Genomic DNA, 20,956 nt, shown 5'->3' with positions numbered 1-20,956 from the left:
TACTAATCTAATAGATCCTCTGGTAAATATGCAGTGAATGTTGCCAAAAAAACAAGCAGATGCTCAATGAATTTCCTGTGCAACAATTACCCTTCAACTCCCTGTCAGGATTTACTGAGCTTCAATCTTCTTCAGGATCACTCCAGGCCTCCACTAAATTTCTGTCAAACTGCCAACCACCTAAGCTTTCACTGACAGCTTTCAGTTAACCCTCTGACTTTGACCCTGCATTCCCCTACCTTACAAAGACAGTAGAAAAACTGACAATGTGAAGGAAAGAGGCCATATAATTGAGAATTACTGAGGGGTCAAAAATGGAAAGGCTTTCTGAAATTCAATCAGCTTCTCAAATACATTTCAATGAAAAATGTAATAGGATAAAAAAAAAAAGACATATTCTAAAGGACAGTTATAACAATGACTATGAAGGAAAGAAGAAAGTCACTCTGTGCTCCATACTGGTCTCTGAAGAAGTCCAGCTAGTTATCCAAGGATGAAAGAGAACTGCAAGTCAGATGTTCCTTTTTCCTCTTTAAAATCAAGCCAAAACAAAATTCATTCAGCAAGTCTTTGTTATCTATTGCCTAGATATAAGTAAAAAATAAAAGGCTGTCTCCAGATTATTACCTAAAATCCACTCTTCCATTATTGGGGACAATTATTTTTATCCTATTCCCACTTTAGTTACTGCTATAAGTTACTTAATGTAGAAATAAAAAAAAAATTTAATTACAGTCAAATAGTTAATTGAGGTTTAACTGGTTTAACTGGTATGTCACCCCACCACATGCCTAAAGACTCCAAGAGGACAGGATGGTGAAGGGTATGAGGGATGATGCTTTAGCGTCTCATCCTCAGTTATTACAGAGCAGTTCCCTTCCAACAAATATGTTTACAATTTAAAAGTCTTTCAATTAATTTTTTCAACTAAATCAAGACTCACTGAACGTAATTAGAGAAGGGATAGGCTGAATCTAAAGGAAAAACATGAGATGACCTTATAATTCTTAACGTTGCTGTCCAAGTTTCCTCCTAAATATCCACAAATTTCACCTTTTAAAATTATATAACAAGTTTTAAGAGTTCAGCACAGATAGATTTCCCAGTGAAAGAAAAGAAAAAGTATTAGCTTTGGATGGAAAACATTTCTGGGAAGTCTGGGGCTGTATGACAGGCATGTGAAAGAGATCGCTGAATACCTGGTTGTTAATATTAACATCCACGTTGGGGTGAGGAGCTGGCACAGGACTGCTTTCCATTTCAAGGTGTTTGAGCTTCTCTGAGGAATCTATGAATGCTGGAGGGGAAAAAAAAAAAGGAAAATAGCCACTTAGGCTGCCATGCTGTTACAGCTTGTAAGTATACAGACTCAGGCTTTCTTCACTGCCTCCCCTCAATACCAGTTACCATCAATAAAAGGTAATAATCCAGATTACCTTGGACTAGACATTCCTTCTATAACCAGGAAACTCACCACTGATTTAAATAAGAGTTAACCTAAACAGGAACATTTCCTGTATCTACTCTGCTCCAACAATGCCACTCGATGTAGACCCTCCATGGCACAAGGGGTTAAGAAAGCTCACCAGCTAAGAGATTCAAAGAAAAGGCACAGAGCACCTGTGATACCACCCTTCCTTCCTAAGCACAACACACGCTCCTCCTGCAAACCTTAGCACCTAGCCATTTCTTCTCCTTGTTTCCTGACTGTATGGGGCCTAAAACTAAACTGATGAAGAACACACATTTATTAACTCACTGACTCAACCTATCACATACTGGTGACATCAGTCAGGCGTGATGCAGGACAGCATCTTATCTTCACTACCTGCAACCAGGCTGTACAATACAAGTAAAATCCTCCAACCACTGAAAAGATGATACATTAAATACAATGAATTCTATTTCAACTAACAACTGTTAGTTGTTCTTACTGTGCAGGAATCAATTTGGTAGAAATTTGAATTTCTACATTGTCCACATAACCAAAAAAGCTACTGAATGCTTAATAATTTCTAAGCAATCAAGGAGAAGAAAGGAGGGAAAACTATGAAGTCATTTCCTCTCAGTCAGAGAGATCTTCTAAAGTGTTCATCAATTAACTCTGTAAGTCTGTCCCTTGGCTACACATTAGAATCAGATTGGTAACTTTTAAGATATACTGATTCCCAGAGCTGACCCTAGAATAACAATATCAGATTTCTGAAGGTAGTTTTATGGCACTAGTAGTTTTTATTATTTTTTAAATTAATTCATTTTAATTGAAGGCTAATTATTTTACAATACTGTAGTGTTTTTTCCCATACATTGACATGAATCAGCCATGGGTGTACATGTGTCCCCCACCCTGAACCCCCCATCCACTTCCCTCCCCATCCCATCCCTCAGGGTTGCCCCGGTGCACCAGCTGTGAGTGGCACTTGTAGTTTTTAAAACCCTCTAGGTGATTTTAATGTACAATCAAAACTGAGAATCACTAATTCAACATTAATCTCAAAATCTTCCATATTCATTTTCTTACTCAATTGCCACCTCTTGTTTTTCTTATGCTTCAAATGATTTGACACTAAATTTTAACATGATGATGCTGGGACCACAACATTTTAGCTTATGCTATTAAATTAATACTGCTGGCTTGTGCTGGTGAGGGAGAACTGGTTAAAATAAAGCTTATTCTGCTATTTCTGTTTGGCTGAGAAATATCCTGAGACTGTAGGATAAATGCTTTTCTTTTTAAAATTACTATGTATTAACTATTTACCTAAGTCAATCAGGGTTTTGACACCATCACCGAAAGAAAATACAGAATAAATTGGACACCAAGATTCGTATCTTGGTATAAGACCTTAATTCTTAATATCAAAATGCTCTAGCTTCATTGATTGACACTGAGTAAATGTATTGAGTCTCAACTGGATAAGTCTTACTAATGAAACCCCTACATGATTCAAGAATTTCTTCTGTCATAACTTCCAACAGTATTTAAGTTCTGCTTGAATAGTTTCTGTAATGGGGGGCCCACCCACTGTAAGATATCTATTTCTGATATATGGCAAGAACAGTTTAAAAGATTCTCCCCTAAACTCATTTCAGTTTGGCTTTGCTATATTTTCAAACTGCTGATTCAAGATTCACCTTCTTAAGGTGACATAAATTCCCTGATATAAAAGGCTTCTGAATATTTGAAGCTATTAAGTCTCACTTGGTCTTGTCCTTTCTAAGCATCCTTAGTTTGTTTTACCAAATTCCTCAAAATCAATATAATCTCCTAGAAAGTGTGTACTAAATAAACATTGTTTGTTCATACAACACTACTGCAGTGCTCAAAGAATTTTAAACACTTTTCAAATCCAGACAACTGTTGTTGTTCAGTTGCTTACTCATGTCCAACTCTTTGTGACCCCACGGACTGCAGCACACCAGGCTTCTCTGTCCTTCACCATCTTCCGGAGCTTGCTCAAACTCATGTTCATTGACTCAGTGTTGCCATCGAACCATCTCATCCTCTATTGTCCCCTTCTCTTCCTGCCTTCAATCTTTCCCAGCATCAGAGTCTTTTCTAAGGAGTTCACTCTTTGCATCAGATGGCCAAAGTGTTGGAGCTTCAACTTTAGCATCAGTCCTTCTAATGAATGGTCAGGATTGATTTCCTTTAGGATTGACTGATTTGATCTACCTGCAGTCCTAGGGATTCTCAAGAGTCTTCTCCAAAACCACAGCTCAAAAGCATCAATTTTCTGGTGTTCAGTCTTCTTTACAGTCCAACTCTCACATCTATACATGACTACTGGAAAATTCATAGCTTTGACTAGACAGACCCCTGTCAGCAAAGTAATGTCTCAGTTTTTTAATATGCTATCTCAGTTTGTCACAGCTTTTCTTCCAAATTAATTAAATTAAAATTTTAAGCATCTTTTAATACATACAATGGACAGACATAAAATGAAAATAGAATTAATGTTGCCATTCTATAAAACAGACTTTTTATTTTAATCCTAAAAATACTTCACATTAAGCTAGTCTTGCTTCTGGCTGAATCTAAACACTGATGGACTCTATCTGTTACATATCACATCTTTCTAGTGACAAAGAGTGACTATTTCTAACAAGAGATAGAGTCCAGAGCAAGGCTGTGAAAACTGGAAAATAACCAAAAACAATTGCTGCAAAGAAAAGTACATGAGAAATACTGGCATTCCTTGGAGATACTGTGGGTTCAGCTCTGGATCACCACAGTGAAGTGAGTCATGTGAATTGCCTGGTTTCCCAGTGCATGTAAGTTATGTTTATACTATATTGTAGTCTACTTATTAAACATGCAGTAGCATCAGTGTTCTTGCCTGGAGAATCCCAGGGATGGGGGAGTCTGGTGGGCTGCCGTCTATGGGGTCGCACAGAGTCGGACACAACTGAAGCACATTAGCAGTAGCAGCAGCATTATGTTTAAAAAAATAATGTGCATACTTCAGTTAAAAAATACTTTATTGCTAAAAAATGCTACCCATTATCTGACAATGCAGGGTTGCCACAAACTGTCATTTTGCAAAAAAGCACAATATTTGCAAAGTATAATAAAACAAGGTGCTCTGAGTAACAGAGATGTTGTCTTAACCCGATAACTATTACTTTTAAAAAATCAAATTAAAACATCATTCTGAAATTATGAATAAATCAAAGCTAATTTATGTTTGACACCACCCTTATGGCAGAAAGTGAAGAGGAACTAAAAAGCCTCTTGATAAAAGTGAAAGTGGAGAGTGAAAACGTTGGCTTAAAGCTCAACATTCAGAAAATGAAGATCATGGCATCTGGTTTCATCACTTCATGGGAAATAGATGGGGAAACAGTAGAAACAGTGTTGGACTTTATTTTTGGGGGCTCCAAAATCACTGCAGTTGGTGACTGCAGCCATGAAATTAAAAGATGCTTACTCCTTGGAAGGAAAGTTATGACCAACCTAGAGAGCATATTGAAAAGCAGAGACATTACTTTGCCAACAAAGGTCCATCTAGTCAAGGCTATGGTTTTTCCTGTGGTCATGTATGGATGTGAGAGTTGGACTGTGAAGAAAGCTGAGTGCTGAAGAATTGATGCTTTTGAACTGTGGTGTTGGAGAAGACTCTTGAGAGTCCCTTGGACTGCAAGGAGATCCAACCAGTCCATCCTAAAGGAGATCAGTCCTGGGATTTCTTTGGAAGGAATGATGTCAAAGCTGAAACTCCAGTACTTTGGCCACCTTATGCGAAGAGTTGACTCACTGGAAAAGACTCTGATGCTGGGAGGGACTGGGGGCAGGAGGAGAAGGGGACAACAGAGGATGAGATGGCTGGATGGCATCACCGACTTGATGGACGTGAGTTTGAGTGAACTCTGGGAGTTGGTGATGGACAGGGAGGCCTGGCGTGCTGCGATTCAGGGGTCGCGAAGAGTAGGACATGACTGAGCGACTGAACTGAACTGAACTGAATTGAATTTATGTTTCCCAGACCTCAGACTCAGAATAACAATTTAAATATGGTAGATGTCAATAAAAACATAACATATAACATGCCAGAACATTTGTTTAACAATGCATTTGTAGTGGTTACTTCAGGAACAAAAGAACAGATTTTTTAAACCAACTGAAAGTGAAAGTAAAGTCATTCAGTCATATCCAACTCTTTGTGACCCCGTGGACTGTAGCCTACCAGGCTCCTCTGTCCATGGGATTCTCCAGGCAAGAATACTGGAGTGAGTTGCCATTTCCTTCTCCAGGGGATCTTCCTGACCCAGGGATAGAACCCAGGTCTCCTGCATTGCAGGCAGATGCTTTAACCTCTGAGCCACCAGGGAAGCCCACTATCAGCAGTAATTCAGCATGTTCTATGAACCAGAAGCACTGTGAAATTTTTTATCATGTCTTTCTAAATTACTAAATCCCATTGCTGTATTTTACACTCTTCAGAGAGAACAGCATACTCATTGGCAATTTCCTATAAGTTGTTTAAAAGATGGTGCTTAATTTTAGAAAAAGAAATCAACATTGCCAAGAGCCATGTAAACATAAGCTGCTTTTAAATGCTCACACTTACACTGAAATTCAACAGAAAGCTTTTGTTTAAAGACAGTTATGTTTTAATATCAAACCAAACTCACAAACAGATAGAAATATGTGCAACTTCTTATTTCCTTTTAACCTTTTAAAAAGTTAAGGAGAGCAGCATTCTTTCTTGACTATTTATTTTTGTGGGTCTGGGCAACAACAGCTCTCATTAATAACAAAATATTTCCTATACACTAATGGAATGTCCAAACATTTGTTCAATCCTGTGCCCTAGATAATCTCTAAGGAAACATTTTTCTCTTAATTTTCACTCAAGAAACAAAAAGCAAATTTGAAAATTCAAAAATGTTTAATGACTTATAAATGACACAAATGTTTAATGGTATCAACTATGTGATCTTAAACATTTCAATGGATCCTTAGGCCAAAAAGGCAAGAAGGCATAACATTAAATTATGTTTTATGTTTAAATTATGTTTAATGTCTATTCTACATTAACATTTCAAATTCAACTGCTGCTGCATAAAATACTCTTGAAGTGACTGACAAACAGCTCATTTCAAAAGACGCAGACTAATGTCACTGATTTCACACAGAACATTTACTTACTCCTGCGCTCACCTTCAGGTCCCTCTAACCCAGCCTGCCTGGTGGCTGTGCTCACTTCACCTGGGGCTTGGGGGGTGTCCATGGTGTCAGGTGCCCCAGCTATGTCATTAGCGGTTGTTTCCAGTAAGTCTGGACTATCTAGCAAATCAATCCTCAGAGGCAAGCTGTGAAGGTAACAGAAAACATTCTTAGACCAAGACATTTATCATGGAAAGAATTTAAAACACTAATAAAAATCTGTCAGAAAAAAAGTCATTTATGCCAAGTGGTTTATTCATCTGTCAAAACCTTTAGGCAGATTCTCGTCCATCCAAATTGGAGAAGGGGCTGAATTTAGCTTCCCAACTGAAATAACCTAAGGGGAATATAAACAATTCTCAAGATATTAGACATCAGACAACAAAAAGGCAGAAATTGAGATTCAGAAAACAATGAGGAGTCCTTGTTTTAAGAGAACCTCCATGCCGTAATTCAGAGACGTCCTGTGGCTGACAGTCCAGGGAGACCAGGACAGCTGAAGTTCCCTGGCCAGGGTACCAGGCAGGAGAGAATCCTGGAGGTGTGCAGAAGGCTCCTCTCAAGATGCAGTAGGGTGCTCATCAGGGAACATGTGGCTTCAGAAAGAATTAGTGGCACTCAGGCTGGGCCACAGTGTCCTTCTTTAGAGACTATCAAAACACATAACAAGGGTACTGAGTATGAAAAAGATTCTGCCTCAGGAGTAGAGAATGATTTATCCAGACAGCCTGGTGACAAATCCACTTAACACATCATAAAAGAAAGAGCTAAAAGGATCAAAGTGTTTCCAAGTAATTTAACTGCATTCTAAAACAAATCTCAAGACTGAAAGGAATACAAAATGATCCAGCATCCAACAACGTAAATTTCAAAATGTCACGTATCTAGTCAGAGATTATTAGAAACGCTAACAGGCAGAAAAAGACATCTATACTAAAGAGAAAAATCAATCAACAGGAATCAACATGTTAGGATTAGCAGAGAAAGACACTAAAAACATTTATTATAGCTGTATTTCATATGCTCAAAAAGCTAAGCAGAAATTAGAACATACAAAAAAGACTCAAACCAAGCTTCTAGAGATGAAAACCACAATATCTTAGATGGAAAATATATTGGGTGAGGTGGACAGCAGATTAGATTTTTAAAAAGATACTGAATTTAATAGAAACTATCCAAAATAAAACACACAGGGAAAAAGGATTCCCCCCTAAATGAAAAGAATGTCAGTTCTTCTTTGTGGGCCAACTTCAAGCAACCAACTGTATGAATAACCGACTGGATGGAGTCCCAGGGTGGTGGGGGAAGGGGAGAAAAGGTATTTGAAGAAAAAAAATGACTGATGTTTACAAATCGGATGAAAACTATAAACCCACAGATTCAAGAATTTCAGGAAACTCTAAACACAAAAAAACATGAAGAAAACTACACCAAAGCACATTGCAACCATACTGCTTAAAACCAATGATGAAAAGAAAAATTTAAAAGCAGCCAAAACACTGTACATTCAATAGAATAAGATAAGGAGGAAAGCAGATTTCTTATCAGGAATAATGCAAATTAGCGGACAGTGGAGGAGTGTCTCAAAGACTTGTAAAGAATGAAAGCCTACCAATCCAAACTTTATATCCAGTTAAAAAGCTTTCAAAAACAAAGGAAAACCTATATATACACCAAAGAAAAGTGAAAACATACACTCAGAGATGTGTACCCAAATGTTCATGGAATCACTATTCATAATAGCCAAAAAAGTGGAAATGCCCATTAACTGAGGAATGGATAAATAAAATGTGATCTGTCCACAGAATGGCATAATAATCAGCAAGAAAAGGAGTCAAGTACTGAAACATGCTATGACCCTTGAAAATACAATGTTAAGGGAAAAAAGTCAGACACAAAATACCACATATCATATGAGGCCATTTATATGAAATGTCCAGAATAAACAAGTTCACAGACACAGAAAGTAGATCAGTGGTTGTCAGAAGCTAGAGAGGAATGGAGATTAACTGCTGTTATTTAAGGTCTGAAATTAGGATTCCATAAGAAGGCTGTCTTGATATCCTTGAGCCTCATGGGCCCCCAAGGCCCAACCATGAGTTTCCCAACTCTCATCAAATATGCCCTCCCAGTGAAAAGGATTCCAAAAAACTGTACCAGCTGCATCCTACCAGATTCTTAATCAAGTAAGTTTCATTTCTCTGCCAGCCTGTGAAATTATTCACACAAGCCAATCATATCCCCTAGTGGGAAACAAGGGTCAACTCATTCTCACATTCCTATAAAGCCTGCCTCCCAAAAAAGCCCATGTTTGTTCACTTTGCTCCTGAGAGAGACATGATGTATCCCCATTGTTGTGAGGTTTCGTCCTCCTTAGAGACATGAGTATACGTGTTTAATAAACTGCTATCAGGGCTGGGCATTGTATGTTGGGCCATCTAATAGTATTTAGGGTAGAGGATCCCTCCCTTACCAAAAGGGTGAGTGAGTGTGGAGAAGAACAACTGATAGTGGGTACGGGGTTTCTTTTTTGTTGTTTAGTCGACAAGTTGTGTTCGACTCTTTTGCAACCCCATGGACTGTAGGCTGCCAGGTTCCTCTGTCCATAGGATTTCCCAGGCAAGAATACTAAGTGGGTGTTTGTTTTTTTTTTTTTTTTTTAGTGAGGGGCAAAATATTCTAAAGTAAAATTGTAATAAAGGTTGTGCAATTCTATGAAAGTGCTAAAAACACTGAATTGTTGGCTCTGAATGGGTAAACAATGTGAATTATATCTTAAAAAAGAAGACAGACAATAGGAATTCATGACCAAAAGACCAGCACTGAAAAAATATTAAAGGAAGACATACAGACAGAAGTAAAATGAACAATGTATTATAGGGTCTAAAACACACATAGAAGAAAAATGTTTGACAAATGACAGTAAAAAGGCTGGGAGAGGAGAAATAGAAGCACGCTACTGTAAAGCTGTTATACTACACATGAAACAGTATAACAGTCCTTGAAAGTTGACTGATTAATGCTAAAGTAACCATTAAAGTTAAAAAAAAAACACCAAAGAGTTACAGCTAAGGAATAAGAAAAGGTCATAAATGAAATTTTTAAAAAATTAATGAAAAAAGAAGATGGAAACAAGAAATATATGGGACAAACAGAACACAAACAGCAGGATGACAGACTCAACCATACCAATAATCACATTAAAAGGAAACAGTATAAACATACCATTAAAAGAAAAACTCAATCTCTGCAGAGACTGTCAAAAATTGCCAATGTCAGGACTTCCCTAGTGGTCCAGTGGCTAAGACTCTGAGTTCCTAAGGCAGGGTAGCTGGGCTCAACCCCTGATCAGGGACCTAAGATGCCACATGCCCATTAAAGAGCCAACATGCCTCAACTAAGACCCAGTATAGTCAATAATTTGATACTTTTAAAAAATTTCCAGTGTCAACTCATTTCAAGTCATCATGGCAGAGGATTGGGAAAAGTTTTCAATTAACAATAACTGTGCCTCATATAAACCTCAGTGACTACACTGCCACTGTGCAAAGATGAAGCATACCAATTTTCAAATGCAGAGACTATCAGTTAAAATTTAAAAAGCAAAACCCAGTTATGTGGTGCCTACATGAAACAATTTAACTATGAAGAAACAAATTAACAAAGATAAAAAAGGACAGAAAAAGATATACTATGCTAACACTAGTCAAAAGAAAGCTACAGTGGACATACTGATATCAAAGTAGAGTTAAGAGCAAAGAATAGTACTTAAAATGAAGATGATCACTTCGTAAGGATAAAGGGGTCATTTAATCAAGAGAACACAAAAATCCTAAATATTTATTTACTTAATGGTGGCATTTTAAAATGCATGGGGCCAAAACTGAAAGAACTGCAAAGAGTAATGAGCAAATCAATTATGGTTGGAGATTTCAACACCCTTCTTTCAATAAGTGATAGAACAGAAAATCAGCAAGGATATAGTGGACGTGAACATCATTAACCATCAACTTTACCTGACTGACATTTAGAAAATACTCTACCCAAAACATCAAAACACATGATCTTCTCAAGGGCATACAGAATAATCACTAACATAGGTCATATTCTGGGCCATAAAACAAGAGTTAATAAATTCAAAAGGACTCAAATCATACAAAGTATGTATGTTCTTTGACTGGAACATAAATTATAAATCAAAACAGAAAGTTCCTTGGAAAATCGCCAAGTATTTGGAAACTATAAATGTACTTCTAAATAACCACTGGATCAAAAAAGATATGAAAAGGAAAATGAGAAAAGAATTTTAAACTAATGAAAGCAAAAGCGTAACACATCTATATTTGCAAGATTCCACTAAAATAATCATTAGAGGAATATTTATAATATCAAACATCTACATTAGAACAAAGTTTTCAAATCAATGACCTCAGTTTATACCTTGATAAATTAGAAAAAGAGCATATTAAATGCAAAGGAAGAGGAAGGCAGGAAATAATAAAGATAAAAGGAAAAATAATACAGAAAATGAATTAAACTGAGAACTAGTTCTTTGAGCTCAATGTAATAATTGATTTATGTATTAATAACTTGTAGCTAGACTGATAAAAAGAAAAATAAGAATATGTATATACAATATCAGGAATGGGAAGAGTGACACCACTACAGATACTACAAACATTAACAAGATATAAGGGAATATTATGAGTTATATGCCAATAAATTCAACAACTTAGATGATATGCAAAAATTCCTCGAAAGCCACAAACCATCACAGCTCATTCCAGGAAAACAGAAAGTCTGAATAGATGCAGAAAAGAATAGAAATTAACTAGCAATTAAAAATCTTCAAACAAAGAGAAGCTCAGACCCAGAGAACCTCCTGAAAAATTCTATCAAATATTTAAAAGAAGAAATAATTCTAACCATCAACAAACTATCTTACAAATAGAGGAAAGGCAACATTCTCCAAGTCATTCTATGAGCCCATTATTATCCTGACAGTGGAGCAATACCAAACATACAACAAGAAATCAAGCAAGGAATAAAAAGGACTGTCCACCATGATCAACTGGGACTTTCCACAGGAATGCAAAGTTGGTTTAACATTCCAAAATCAATTAATGTAATATTACTTATTAATAAAAACAAACCACATGATCATCTCAATAGATACAGAAAAAGCGTGTGACAAAACCCAACAACACTAATGGTAAAACTCTCAACAAACTAAGAATAGATGAGAATATCTTCAATCTGATAAAAGGAAATACACACACAAAAAATCAACAGCTAACATTACACTGGGGCTTCCCTGGTGGCTCAGACGGTAAAGAATCCACCTGCAATGCAGGAGGCCTGGGTTCGATCCCTGGGTTGGGAAGATCCCCTGGACGAGGGCATGACAACCCACCCCAGTATTCTTGCCTGGAGAGTTCCATGGACAGAGAAGCCTGGTGGGCTACAGTTTATGGGGTCACAACTAAGCACAGCACAGCACAACATTACACTGAACGATGAATGACCAAGTTATTTCCCCTATAAGTCAGAAACTAGACAAAGATTCCACTCTTATCACTTCTATTCAACAGTACACAGGTTTTAAAAGGTGCAGTAAGAAAAAAAAAGAGTAAATTAAGGGCCCAAACTAAAAAGAAAGAGATACAAAGGAAGAGGTTTTTATGTGCAGATGACAGAATCCTATATGTAGAAAAGTCAATGGAATCCACAAAATGCTCCTGGAAAGTAATAAGTTCAGCAAGGAGGCAGGACACAAGATCAACATGCAAAATTCAATTATGCCTATACACTAGCAATGAACAATAGAAAACTGAGATTAAAATAAGTCTGTTCACAACAACATCAAAAGAATAAAAACAGGAATAAATTTAATAAAGGATATGCAGAGCTTGGGCTTCCCACATGGCGCTTGTGGTAAAGAACCCTCGTGCCAATACAGGAAACACAAGAGACTTGGGTTCAATCCCTGGGTCGGGAAGATTCCCTGGAGAAAAGCATGGCAACCCACTCCAGTATTCTTGCCTGGAGAACTCCATAGACAGAGGAACCTGGCAGGCTATGGTCCATTAGGTCGAAAAAGCTGAACATGACTTAAGTGGCTGAACACACATGCAGAGCTTATACACTTAAAACTATAATAAATAAAGGATATCTAAATAAACAGAAAGACACTTTCTTTTAGATGAAAAAACGTGAAAATTCAGGAGCTAGAACAGCCAAGTGCATTCTGGAAAAGAAGAAAGTTGGAGAATACATACTGTAACTTGCTATAAAACCACAGTAATTAAGACAGTGTGATACTGGCACAAAAATAGCTATGTAGGGGGTTCCCTGGTGGCTCAGTGGTGAAGAATCCTCCTGCCAACACAGGAGACATGGGTTGATCCCTTGTCTGGGAAGATCCCACATGCCACAGAGCAACTCAGCCCCTGCACAACTATTGAGCCTGTGTCTAGAGCCTGGGAACCACAACTACTGGGCCCATGTACTCAACTACTGAAGCCCACGTGCCCTAGAACCCATGCTCCACAAGAGAAGCCACTATGAGAAACCCAAGCACCATAGTAAAGAAGAGCCCCTGCTCACCACAACTAGTGAAACCCTGCGCAGCAATGAAGACCCAGCACAGCCAAAAATAAATAAAAAATTTTAAAATAGATATGTAAATCAACAGAATGAAATTGAGAGTTTGGAATTCATAATACTTATGGTTGATTTTTTCCAAGACAAATCAATGGATAAAAGAATAGGCATTCAACAACTGGTGTCAAGACAACTAAAAATATATGCAAAAATATGAATTTAGACCCTTACCTCACACGACACAAAAATTAAATCAACATGGATAACATACTGAAATGTTAAGAGCTGAAACTATAAATATCTGAAGAAAACACAGGAGGAAAATATCTTTGTGATTTGAGGTTGGCAAAATGTTCTCATATGATACTAAAGGTACCACCCATTAAAAAAAAAAAAAGGGAAGCTGGACTTTGCTTGAGCTTCAAAAAAACACTCTTGATTGAAATGAAGAGAGATGTCACAGATGAAGAGAAAAATTTTGCAAATCATGTATCTCATAAGGAACTGGTATCCAACATATACAAAGAACTCTTAATATAAAAAAGATAAATAACATATAAAAATGAGCAAAAGGTTCAAATAGACATTCCTGCAAAGACAACTGATTAACAGCTGACAAGCACATGAAAAGATGCTAAGCATCAGTAGCCCTCTGGAAAATGCAAATCAAAACAAGGAAATGCCACTATTTACTCTCTTAAACAGCTGTAACTAAAAAGATAGAAAATAACAAATGTTGGCTAGGATGTGAAGACCTGGAACATTCAAGCATTTCCTCTCTGGAAAAACGTTTCTCAATTTCTTGAAAAGTTAAAATATAAATTCACCATACAACCCAGCAATTTTCCTCCTAGGAGTCTATTCAAGAGAAATGACATTTTATGTCCACACTACAATAGGAATGCTTATAACACTATTGACAGCCAGAACATGGAAACAATGCAAATTTCCAACAATTGGTGAGTGTAAAAACAAAACACCGTATATCCATAAAATGCATTATTAATCAACAACTGAACGGGGCTCACTAGAATACATGGATAAATCTGAAAAACATTATTCTAGGAGAAAACCAGACATAAAACCTTGTATACTATATAATTTCATTCATATAAAATGTCTAGGAAAGTAAAATTTATAAAGACTGAACTTTTGGAGATCATGAAAATGTTCTAGATTGTGTGATTGTACAATTCCATACATTTCTAAAAATCATGGACTTGTACATTTACCATAAATGAATTTTTATATTTTATTTTTTGGCCATGTTGGGTCTTTGTGGTTGCTCTCGAGCTTTCTCTAATCGCAGAAAGCAAGGGTCACTCTCTAGCAGAGGTACATGGGCTCCTCATTGCGGCAGCTTATGTTGTGGAGCGCAGGCTCTACTGCGCTCAGGGTTGAATAGTTGTGATTCACAGGCTCTAGGGCACAGGTTCAACAGTTGAGGTGCATGAGCTTAGTAGCCTCACAGCACATGGAACCCTTGAGGACCAGAAATCAAACTTGTGTTCCCTGCCTTAGCAGGCAGATCCTTAATCAATGGACCACCAAGGACGTCACAATAAATGAATTTTATAATGTGTACAAGTATTTTTGAATATATAAAAACCTTAGTCAAGAGGAACTAGAGATCAAATTGCCAACATCTGCTGGATCAATGAAAAAAGCAAGAGCTCCAGAAAAGCATCTATTTCTGCTTTATTGACTATGCCAAAGCCTTTGACTATGTGGATCACAATGAACTGTGGAAAATTCTTAAAGAGACTGGAATACCAGACCACCTGACCTGCCTCTTGAGAAACCTATACGTAGGTCAGGAAGCAACAGTTAGAACTGGACATGGAACAACAGACTGGTTCCAAATAGGAAAAGGAGTACGTCAAGGCTGCATATTGTCACCCTGTTTATTTAACTTCTATGCAGAGTACATCATGAGAAATGCTGGGCTGGAAGAAGCACAAGCTGGAATCAAGATTGTCGGGAGAAATATCAATAACCTCAGATATGCAGATGACACCACCCTTATGGCAGAAAGTGAAGAGGAGCTAAAAGCCTCTTGATGAAAGTGAAAGAGGAGAGTGAAAAAGTTGGCTTAAAGCTCAACATTCAGAAAACGAAGATCATGGCATCTGGTCCCATCACTTCATGGGAAATAGATAGGGAAACAGTGAAAACAGTGTCAGACTTTATTTTGGGGGGCTCCAAAATCACTGCAGATGGTGACTGCAGCCATGAAATTAAAAGACGCTTTCTCCTTGGAAGGCAAGTTATGACCAACCTAGATAGCATATTGAAAAGCAGAGACATTGCTTTGCCAACAAAGGTCCATCTAGTTAAGGCTATGGTTTCTCCAGTGGTCATGTATGGATGTGAGTTGGACTGTGAAGAAGGCTGAGCACTGAAGAATTGATGATTTTGAACTGTGGTGTTGGAGAGGACTCTTGAGAGTCCCTTGGACTGCAAGGAGATCCAACCAGTCCATCCTAAAGGAGATCAGTCCTGAGTATTCTTTGGAAGGAATGATGCTAAAGCTGAAACTCCAGTACCTTGGCAACTTCATGCAAAGAGTTGACTCATTGGAAAAGACTCTGATGCTGGGAGGGATTGGGGGGAGGAGAAGGGGATGACAGAGGATGCAATGGTTATATGGCTTCACCGACTCAATGGACATAATAGTTTGAGTTAACTCTGGAAGTTGGTGATGGACAGGGAGGCCTGGCATGCTGCAATTCATGGGGTTGCAAAGAGTCGGACACAACTGAGCGACTGAACTAGTCAAATTTAGGATTTCAAAAGTAAAAATAATCTAGTTCTACTTGAAATAACAAAGTTGCAGGATACAAAATCAATATACAAAAATCAACTATGTATCTGTATCCATGAAATGAACAACAGGAAAATGAAATACAAAAACAATTCCAGGATTTCCCTGGCCGTCCAGCAGTTAAGACTCCACTGCAAGGCGTGCAGGTTGCATCCCTGGTCAGGGAACTAAGATCGTGCATGCTGTGAAGTACAGCCAAACAGGAAAAAAAAAAAAGGAATTCATCTAGAAAAGCAAGTATTCTAACAGTTATGTTCTCTATAATTTTATTTATTCGGCTGTGCTGGGTCTTCGCTGCTGTGCAGGCTTTTCTCTAATTATGGTGAGTGGGGGCAACCCTCTAGCTGCAGTGCACAGGCTTCTCGTGGTGGTGGCTTCTCTTATTGTGGAGCGTGGGCTCTAGGGCGAGCGGGCTTCGGTAGCTGTGGTTCCTAGGCTCTAGAGCACAGTCTCAACGGTTGGGGAACTTGGGCTCAGTTGCTCCATGGCATGCGGGATCCTCCCAGACCAGGGATTGAATCCGCGTCTCCTGCATTGGAAGGTGGATTCTCTACCACTGAGCCATCAAGGAAGCCCTCTAACAGTTTTTTGAAGAATAAGATTTTCAATTTATCTTCTGTGGCAAAGCTCAAAGGTTGATGTAGACATTTTATTTTGTTGACCTAATACTGAGTTAAGCGGAAGGAAACAAACTGCCACTGTTGCATGCTTTCCTAGAGGAATGAAGGCCGTGCTTTAATCACCCTGGGTCTGGGAAACAAATAAGAAAGGAAAAAAAAAAAAAACAACTTTCAAAAATTGATGAGAGTGAGAACAAAGAGAGCTTCTTTGCAAGTCAAGACCTCTGTGTCCCAGTCCTATCTCTGCAACCACGTGGCTGTACAGTTTCAAACAACGTCCTTCACTGTGGTCGTCAATGTGTGTTCTACAGAGTCCAGAGGATTTCAGACTCAAATGAGCTACACAGAAAGTGGAGAAGATGGTAGAATTTTGTTTTTTATGGTAATTTTTTATGAGATTTTATTTGGAATTCCCAGATAAACTTAATTAGAAGGGTTTCTCAGTTAAAACTCACTTGGAAACCATGGGAGTAAAGGCACTTTTCAACAGCTGTAAAAATCTATTAATATAAAACCATCTATTCAGCTCATTTTCAAGTCTTTTTGTACTGCTCCAATGGTTATCTTTTCTAAATGTGAATCAGTGCAACTTGTGAGGCTTTTTTCTTTTTTAAATAAGGTTAACAACATCAAAAGAAGAAATGATGATGATGAGGAGGAAAAGATGAAACAAAAATGACAGAATACAGGAGTTTGTTGAAGCTGACTGATGAGAACGCTGTGGTTCACCATATGTTGGACCTATATATAATTTTGAAATTTTCATCGTAAATTCTTAAAAATACGAATACAAATATTTTGGGGCAAAGGAACATGAGAACTGGTAGTTCATTTCTTGTGGTCCTAAGATGGACATATAGAAATTTTTTATTTTAACTACACCCATATGTCTTAGCCTGTTCAGGCTACTTTAACAGAAATATCATAGACTGGGTAGCTTATTAACAACAGAACTTTATTTCTCCCAGTTCTAGTCTAGTTCTAGACTTGCTGCCAAGACTTAGCAGCAGATACAGTATTTGGTGAGGGCCCTCTTTCTAGTTCAGAGACTATCTGTTTGCTGCATCCTCATGTGGCAGAAAGACATGAGGGAGCACTCTGGGGTCTCTTTTACAAGGGCACTGATCCCATTCACCAGGGCTAAATCCACCTTCATGAAATCACTTCCCAAAGGTCTTACCTCCAAATACAATCACACTGAGGACTAGATCTCAACATATGAATTTTGGAGGGACACAAATAGTCCTCAGTACTCAAAAATAAGATTAAAAGCTTCATGAATCAGAAATGAAATAGAAGTTCATATCTAAAAGAATGTTGAATTATTTTGGAATTTCTGAAGAACATGGGTTAAACTGTGTCCCACACCAAATTCATATGCAGAAGTCCTCATGCCCATGACCTTGGATTGGGATTTTACTTGGAAATACATTTCCAGGTATACACTGCTTAGGTCAAGATGAGATCATACTCAAGTCAAGTGGACCTTAGGAAGCATCACTATGAACAAAGCTAGTGGAGGTGATGAAATACCAGCTGAGCTGTTTCAAATCCTAAAACGTGATGCTGTGAAAGTGCTACACTCTCTATGACAGCAAATTTGGAAAACTCAGCAGCGGCCACAGGACTGGAAAAGGTCAGGTTTCATTCTAATCCCAAAGAAAAGCAATGCCAAAGAATGTTCAAACTACCACACAATTGCACTCATCTCACACGCTAGTAAAGTAATGCTCATAATTCTCCAAGACAGGCTTCAACAGTACATGAACCATAAACTTCCAGATGTTCAAGCTGGATTTAGAAAAGGCAGAGGAACCAGAGATCAAATTGCCAACATCCACTGGATCATTGAAAAAGCAAGGGACTTCCAGAAAAACATCTACTTCTGCTTTATTGACTATGCCAAAGCCTTTGACTGTGTGGATCACAACAAACTCTGGAAAATTCTTTAAGAGATGGGAATACCAGACCACCTTATCTGCCTCCTGAGAAATCCATATGTAGGTCAAGAAGCAACAGTTAAAATTAGACATGGAACAACAGACTGGTTCCAAATCGGGAAAGGAGTACCTCAAGGCTCTATGTTGTAACCCTGATTATTTAACTTATATACAGAGTTCAGTTCAGTTCAATCATTCAGTTGTGTCCAACTCTTTGCGATCCCATAGACTGTAGCATGCCTGGCCTCCCTGTCCATCACCAACTTCCAGAGTTTACTCAAACTCATGTCCATTCAGTCGGTGAAGCCACCTAACCATCTCATCCTCTGTCATCCCCTTCTCCTCCTGCCTTCAATCTTTCCCAGCATCAGGGTCTTTTCAAATGAGTCAGCTCTTCTCATCAGGTGGCCAAAGTATTGGACTTTCAGCATCATATATACAGAGCACATCATGTGAAATGCCAGGGTGGATGAAGCACAAGCTGGAATCAAGACTACTGGGAAAAAAATCAATAACTTCAGATACACAGATGATACCACCCTTATGGCAAAAAGCAAAGAACTAAAGAGCCTCTTGATGAAAGTCAAAGAAGAGAGTGAAAAAGTTGGCTTAAAACTCAACATTCACAAAACTAATATCATGGCATCCAGTCACGTCACTTCATGGCAAAAAGATGGAAAAACAATGGAAACAGTGCCAGACTCTTTTGGGGGGCTCCAAAATCATTGCCTATGGTGACTGCAGCCATGAAACTAAAAGATGCTTGTTCCTTGGAAGAAAAGCTATGATCAACCTCAACACCATATTAAAAAGCAGAGACATTATTTTGCCAACAAAGGTCCATCTAGTCAAAACCAGTAGTCGTGTATGGATGTGAGAGTTGGACTATAAAGAAAGCTGAGCACCGAAAGAACTGATGCTTTTGAACTGTGGTGTTGGAGAAGACTCTTGAGAGTCCCTTGGACTGCAGGGAGATCCAACCAGTCCATCCTAAAGGAAATCAGTCCTGAATATTCATTGGAAGGACTGATGCTGAAGCTGAAACTCCAATACTTGGGCCACCTGATGTGAAGAACTGACTCATTTGAAAAGACCCTGATGCTGGGAAAGATTGAAGGCAGGAGGAGAAGTGGACAACAGAGGACGAGATGGTTGGTGGCATCACTGACTCATTGGACATGAGTTTGAGCAAGCTCTGGGAGTTGGTGATGGACAGGGAAGCCTGGTGTGCTGCAGTCCATGGGGTCCCAAAGAGCTGGACATGACTGAGTGACTGAACTGAACTGAGATCATACTGGAGGGGAAGGCAGGCACTTCATGCACCATGACTGATATCTTTCAGTTCAGCCCATTTGAAAAGACATCCATCCTTATGAAGGGGCAAGTACAGACACAGACATACACCCAAGAAGGCCATGTGATGATGAAGGCAGAGACTAGGCGGCACTTCTGCAGTCCACCCTGCCGGCAAGCCACCAGCAGCCAGGAAAGAGGCTGGAGCAGATCTCACCGTTCTCAGAAGGAAGCATCTGGCCCGCACCTTCATCTCTTGAACTTCTGGCCTCTAGCATCATGAGACAAAATTCTGCAGTCATCCAGCTGTAACAGCAGTCCTAGGAAACTTAATACATGTCACATTCCAAAGATTTGAGCAGCCCTTATAAAAAGACTCTGAGCAGATTGCACTATCCATACCATAAAAGACAAGACAAGACATCCAAAGGGACATTCTGCAAGGGCAGGACATCAGGGCAGAGAAAGTCACATGAAGTAAATGAAGGCTCTGAAAGAACCTGTGAAAGCAGATGATTCCATTTTACTTCAAGGGGGAACGGGGATCGCTAAGCATTAGCAACTACTAGCCCCACATCACGGAGAAGGCGATGGCAACCCACTCCACTGTTCCTGCCTAGAGAATCCCAGGGATGGGGGAGCCTGGTGGGCTGCCGTCTATGGGGTCGCACAGAGTCGGACATGACTGAAACGACTTAGCAGCAGCAGCAGCAGCCCCACATCATGTGTGGTGCTAAGAGAGCTCATAGGAAACATGATGCATGAACCTGTAAGTTTGGGAGTATAAAAAAATGTATCTCCCATGTAGGGAAGTGCATCTCTTAGCATGGAGCGGTCTAGCTCCACGAGCTGACTGAAGTTTACCTTAACAACCTGGGGGGAAAGGCCAGTGGCTGGACAAGCTACATTTACAAGAATGTATAGATTCATTCTGGGCAGGGCAGGGCAAGGGCAAGAATGTATAGATTCCCAGAGGCCAAATTTACAGTAATCCACACATCAAGAT

The 20,956-nt window shown here is 38.8% G+C and overlaps 1 protein-coding gene and 1 non-coding gene across 6 annotated transcripts in view; both read right to left on the bottom strand.

The window, feature by feature from the left end:
• The window catches only part of EPB41L5 (erythrocyte membrane protein band 4.1 like 5), a 169,626-nt gene that overhangs the window by 48,135 nt on the left and 100,535 nt on the right, over nucleotides 1–20,956 (bottom strand). For 3 of the 5 annotated variants that reach the window (XM_004004756.6, XM_012140176.5, XM_012140167.4), the window contains exons 17-18: nucleotides 6,653–6,816; nucleotides 1,200–1,297 (exon numbers count right to left, since the gene is read on the bottom strand). In XM_004004756.6, coding sequence (XP_004004805.2) covers nucleotides 1,200–1,297; nucleotides 6,653–6,816 — 262 coding nt within the window. The remainder of the gene's footprint in view (nucleotides 1–1,199; nucleotides 1,298–6,652; nucleotides 6,817–20,956) is intronic. The other 2 variants (XM_012140185.5, XM_060411184.1) reach the window with 1 other exon arrangement.
• On the bottom strand, nucleotides 10,087–10,223 carry LOC114113460 (U4 spliceosomal RNA). Its single transcript, XR_003588484.1, has one exon. It is a non-coding gene; the product is annotated as a U4 spliceosomal RNA (small nuclear RNA).

This window comes from Ovis aries, chromosome 2 (genome assembly GCF_016772045.2).
Source record: "Ovis aries strain OAR_USU_Benz2616 breed Rambouillet chromosome 2, ARS-UI_Ramb_v3.0, whole genome shotgun sequence".
NCBI lineage: Eukaryota > Metazoa > Chordata > Mammalia > Artiodactyla > Bovidae > Ovis > Ovis aries.
Note: the sequence above shows the minus strand (reverse complement) of the source record. Positions and strands in the feature narration are given on the sequence as shown.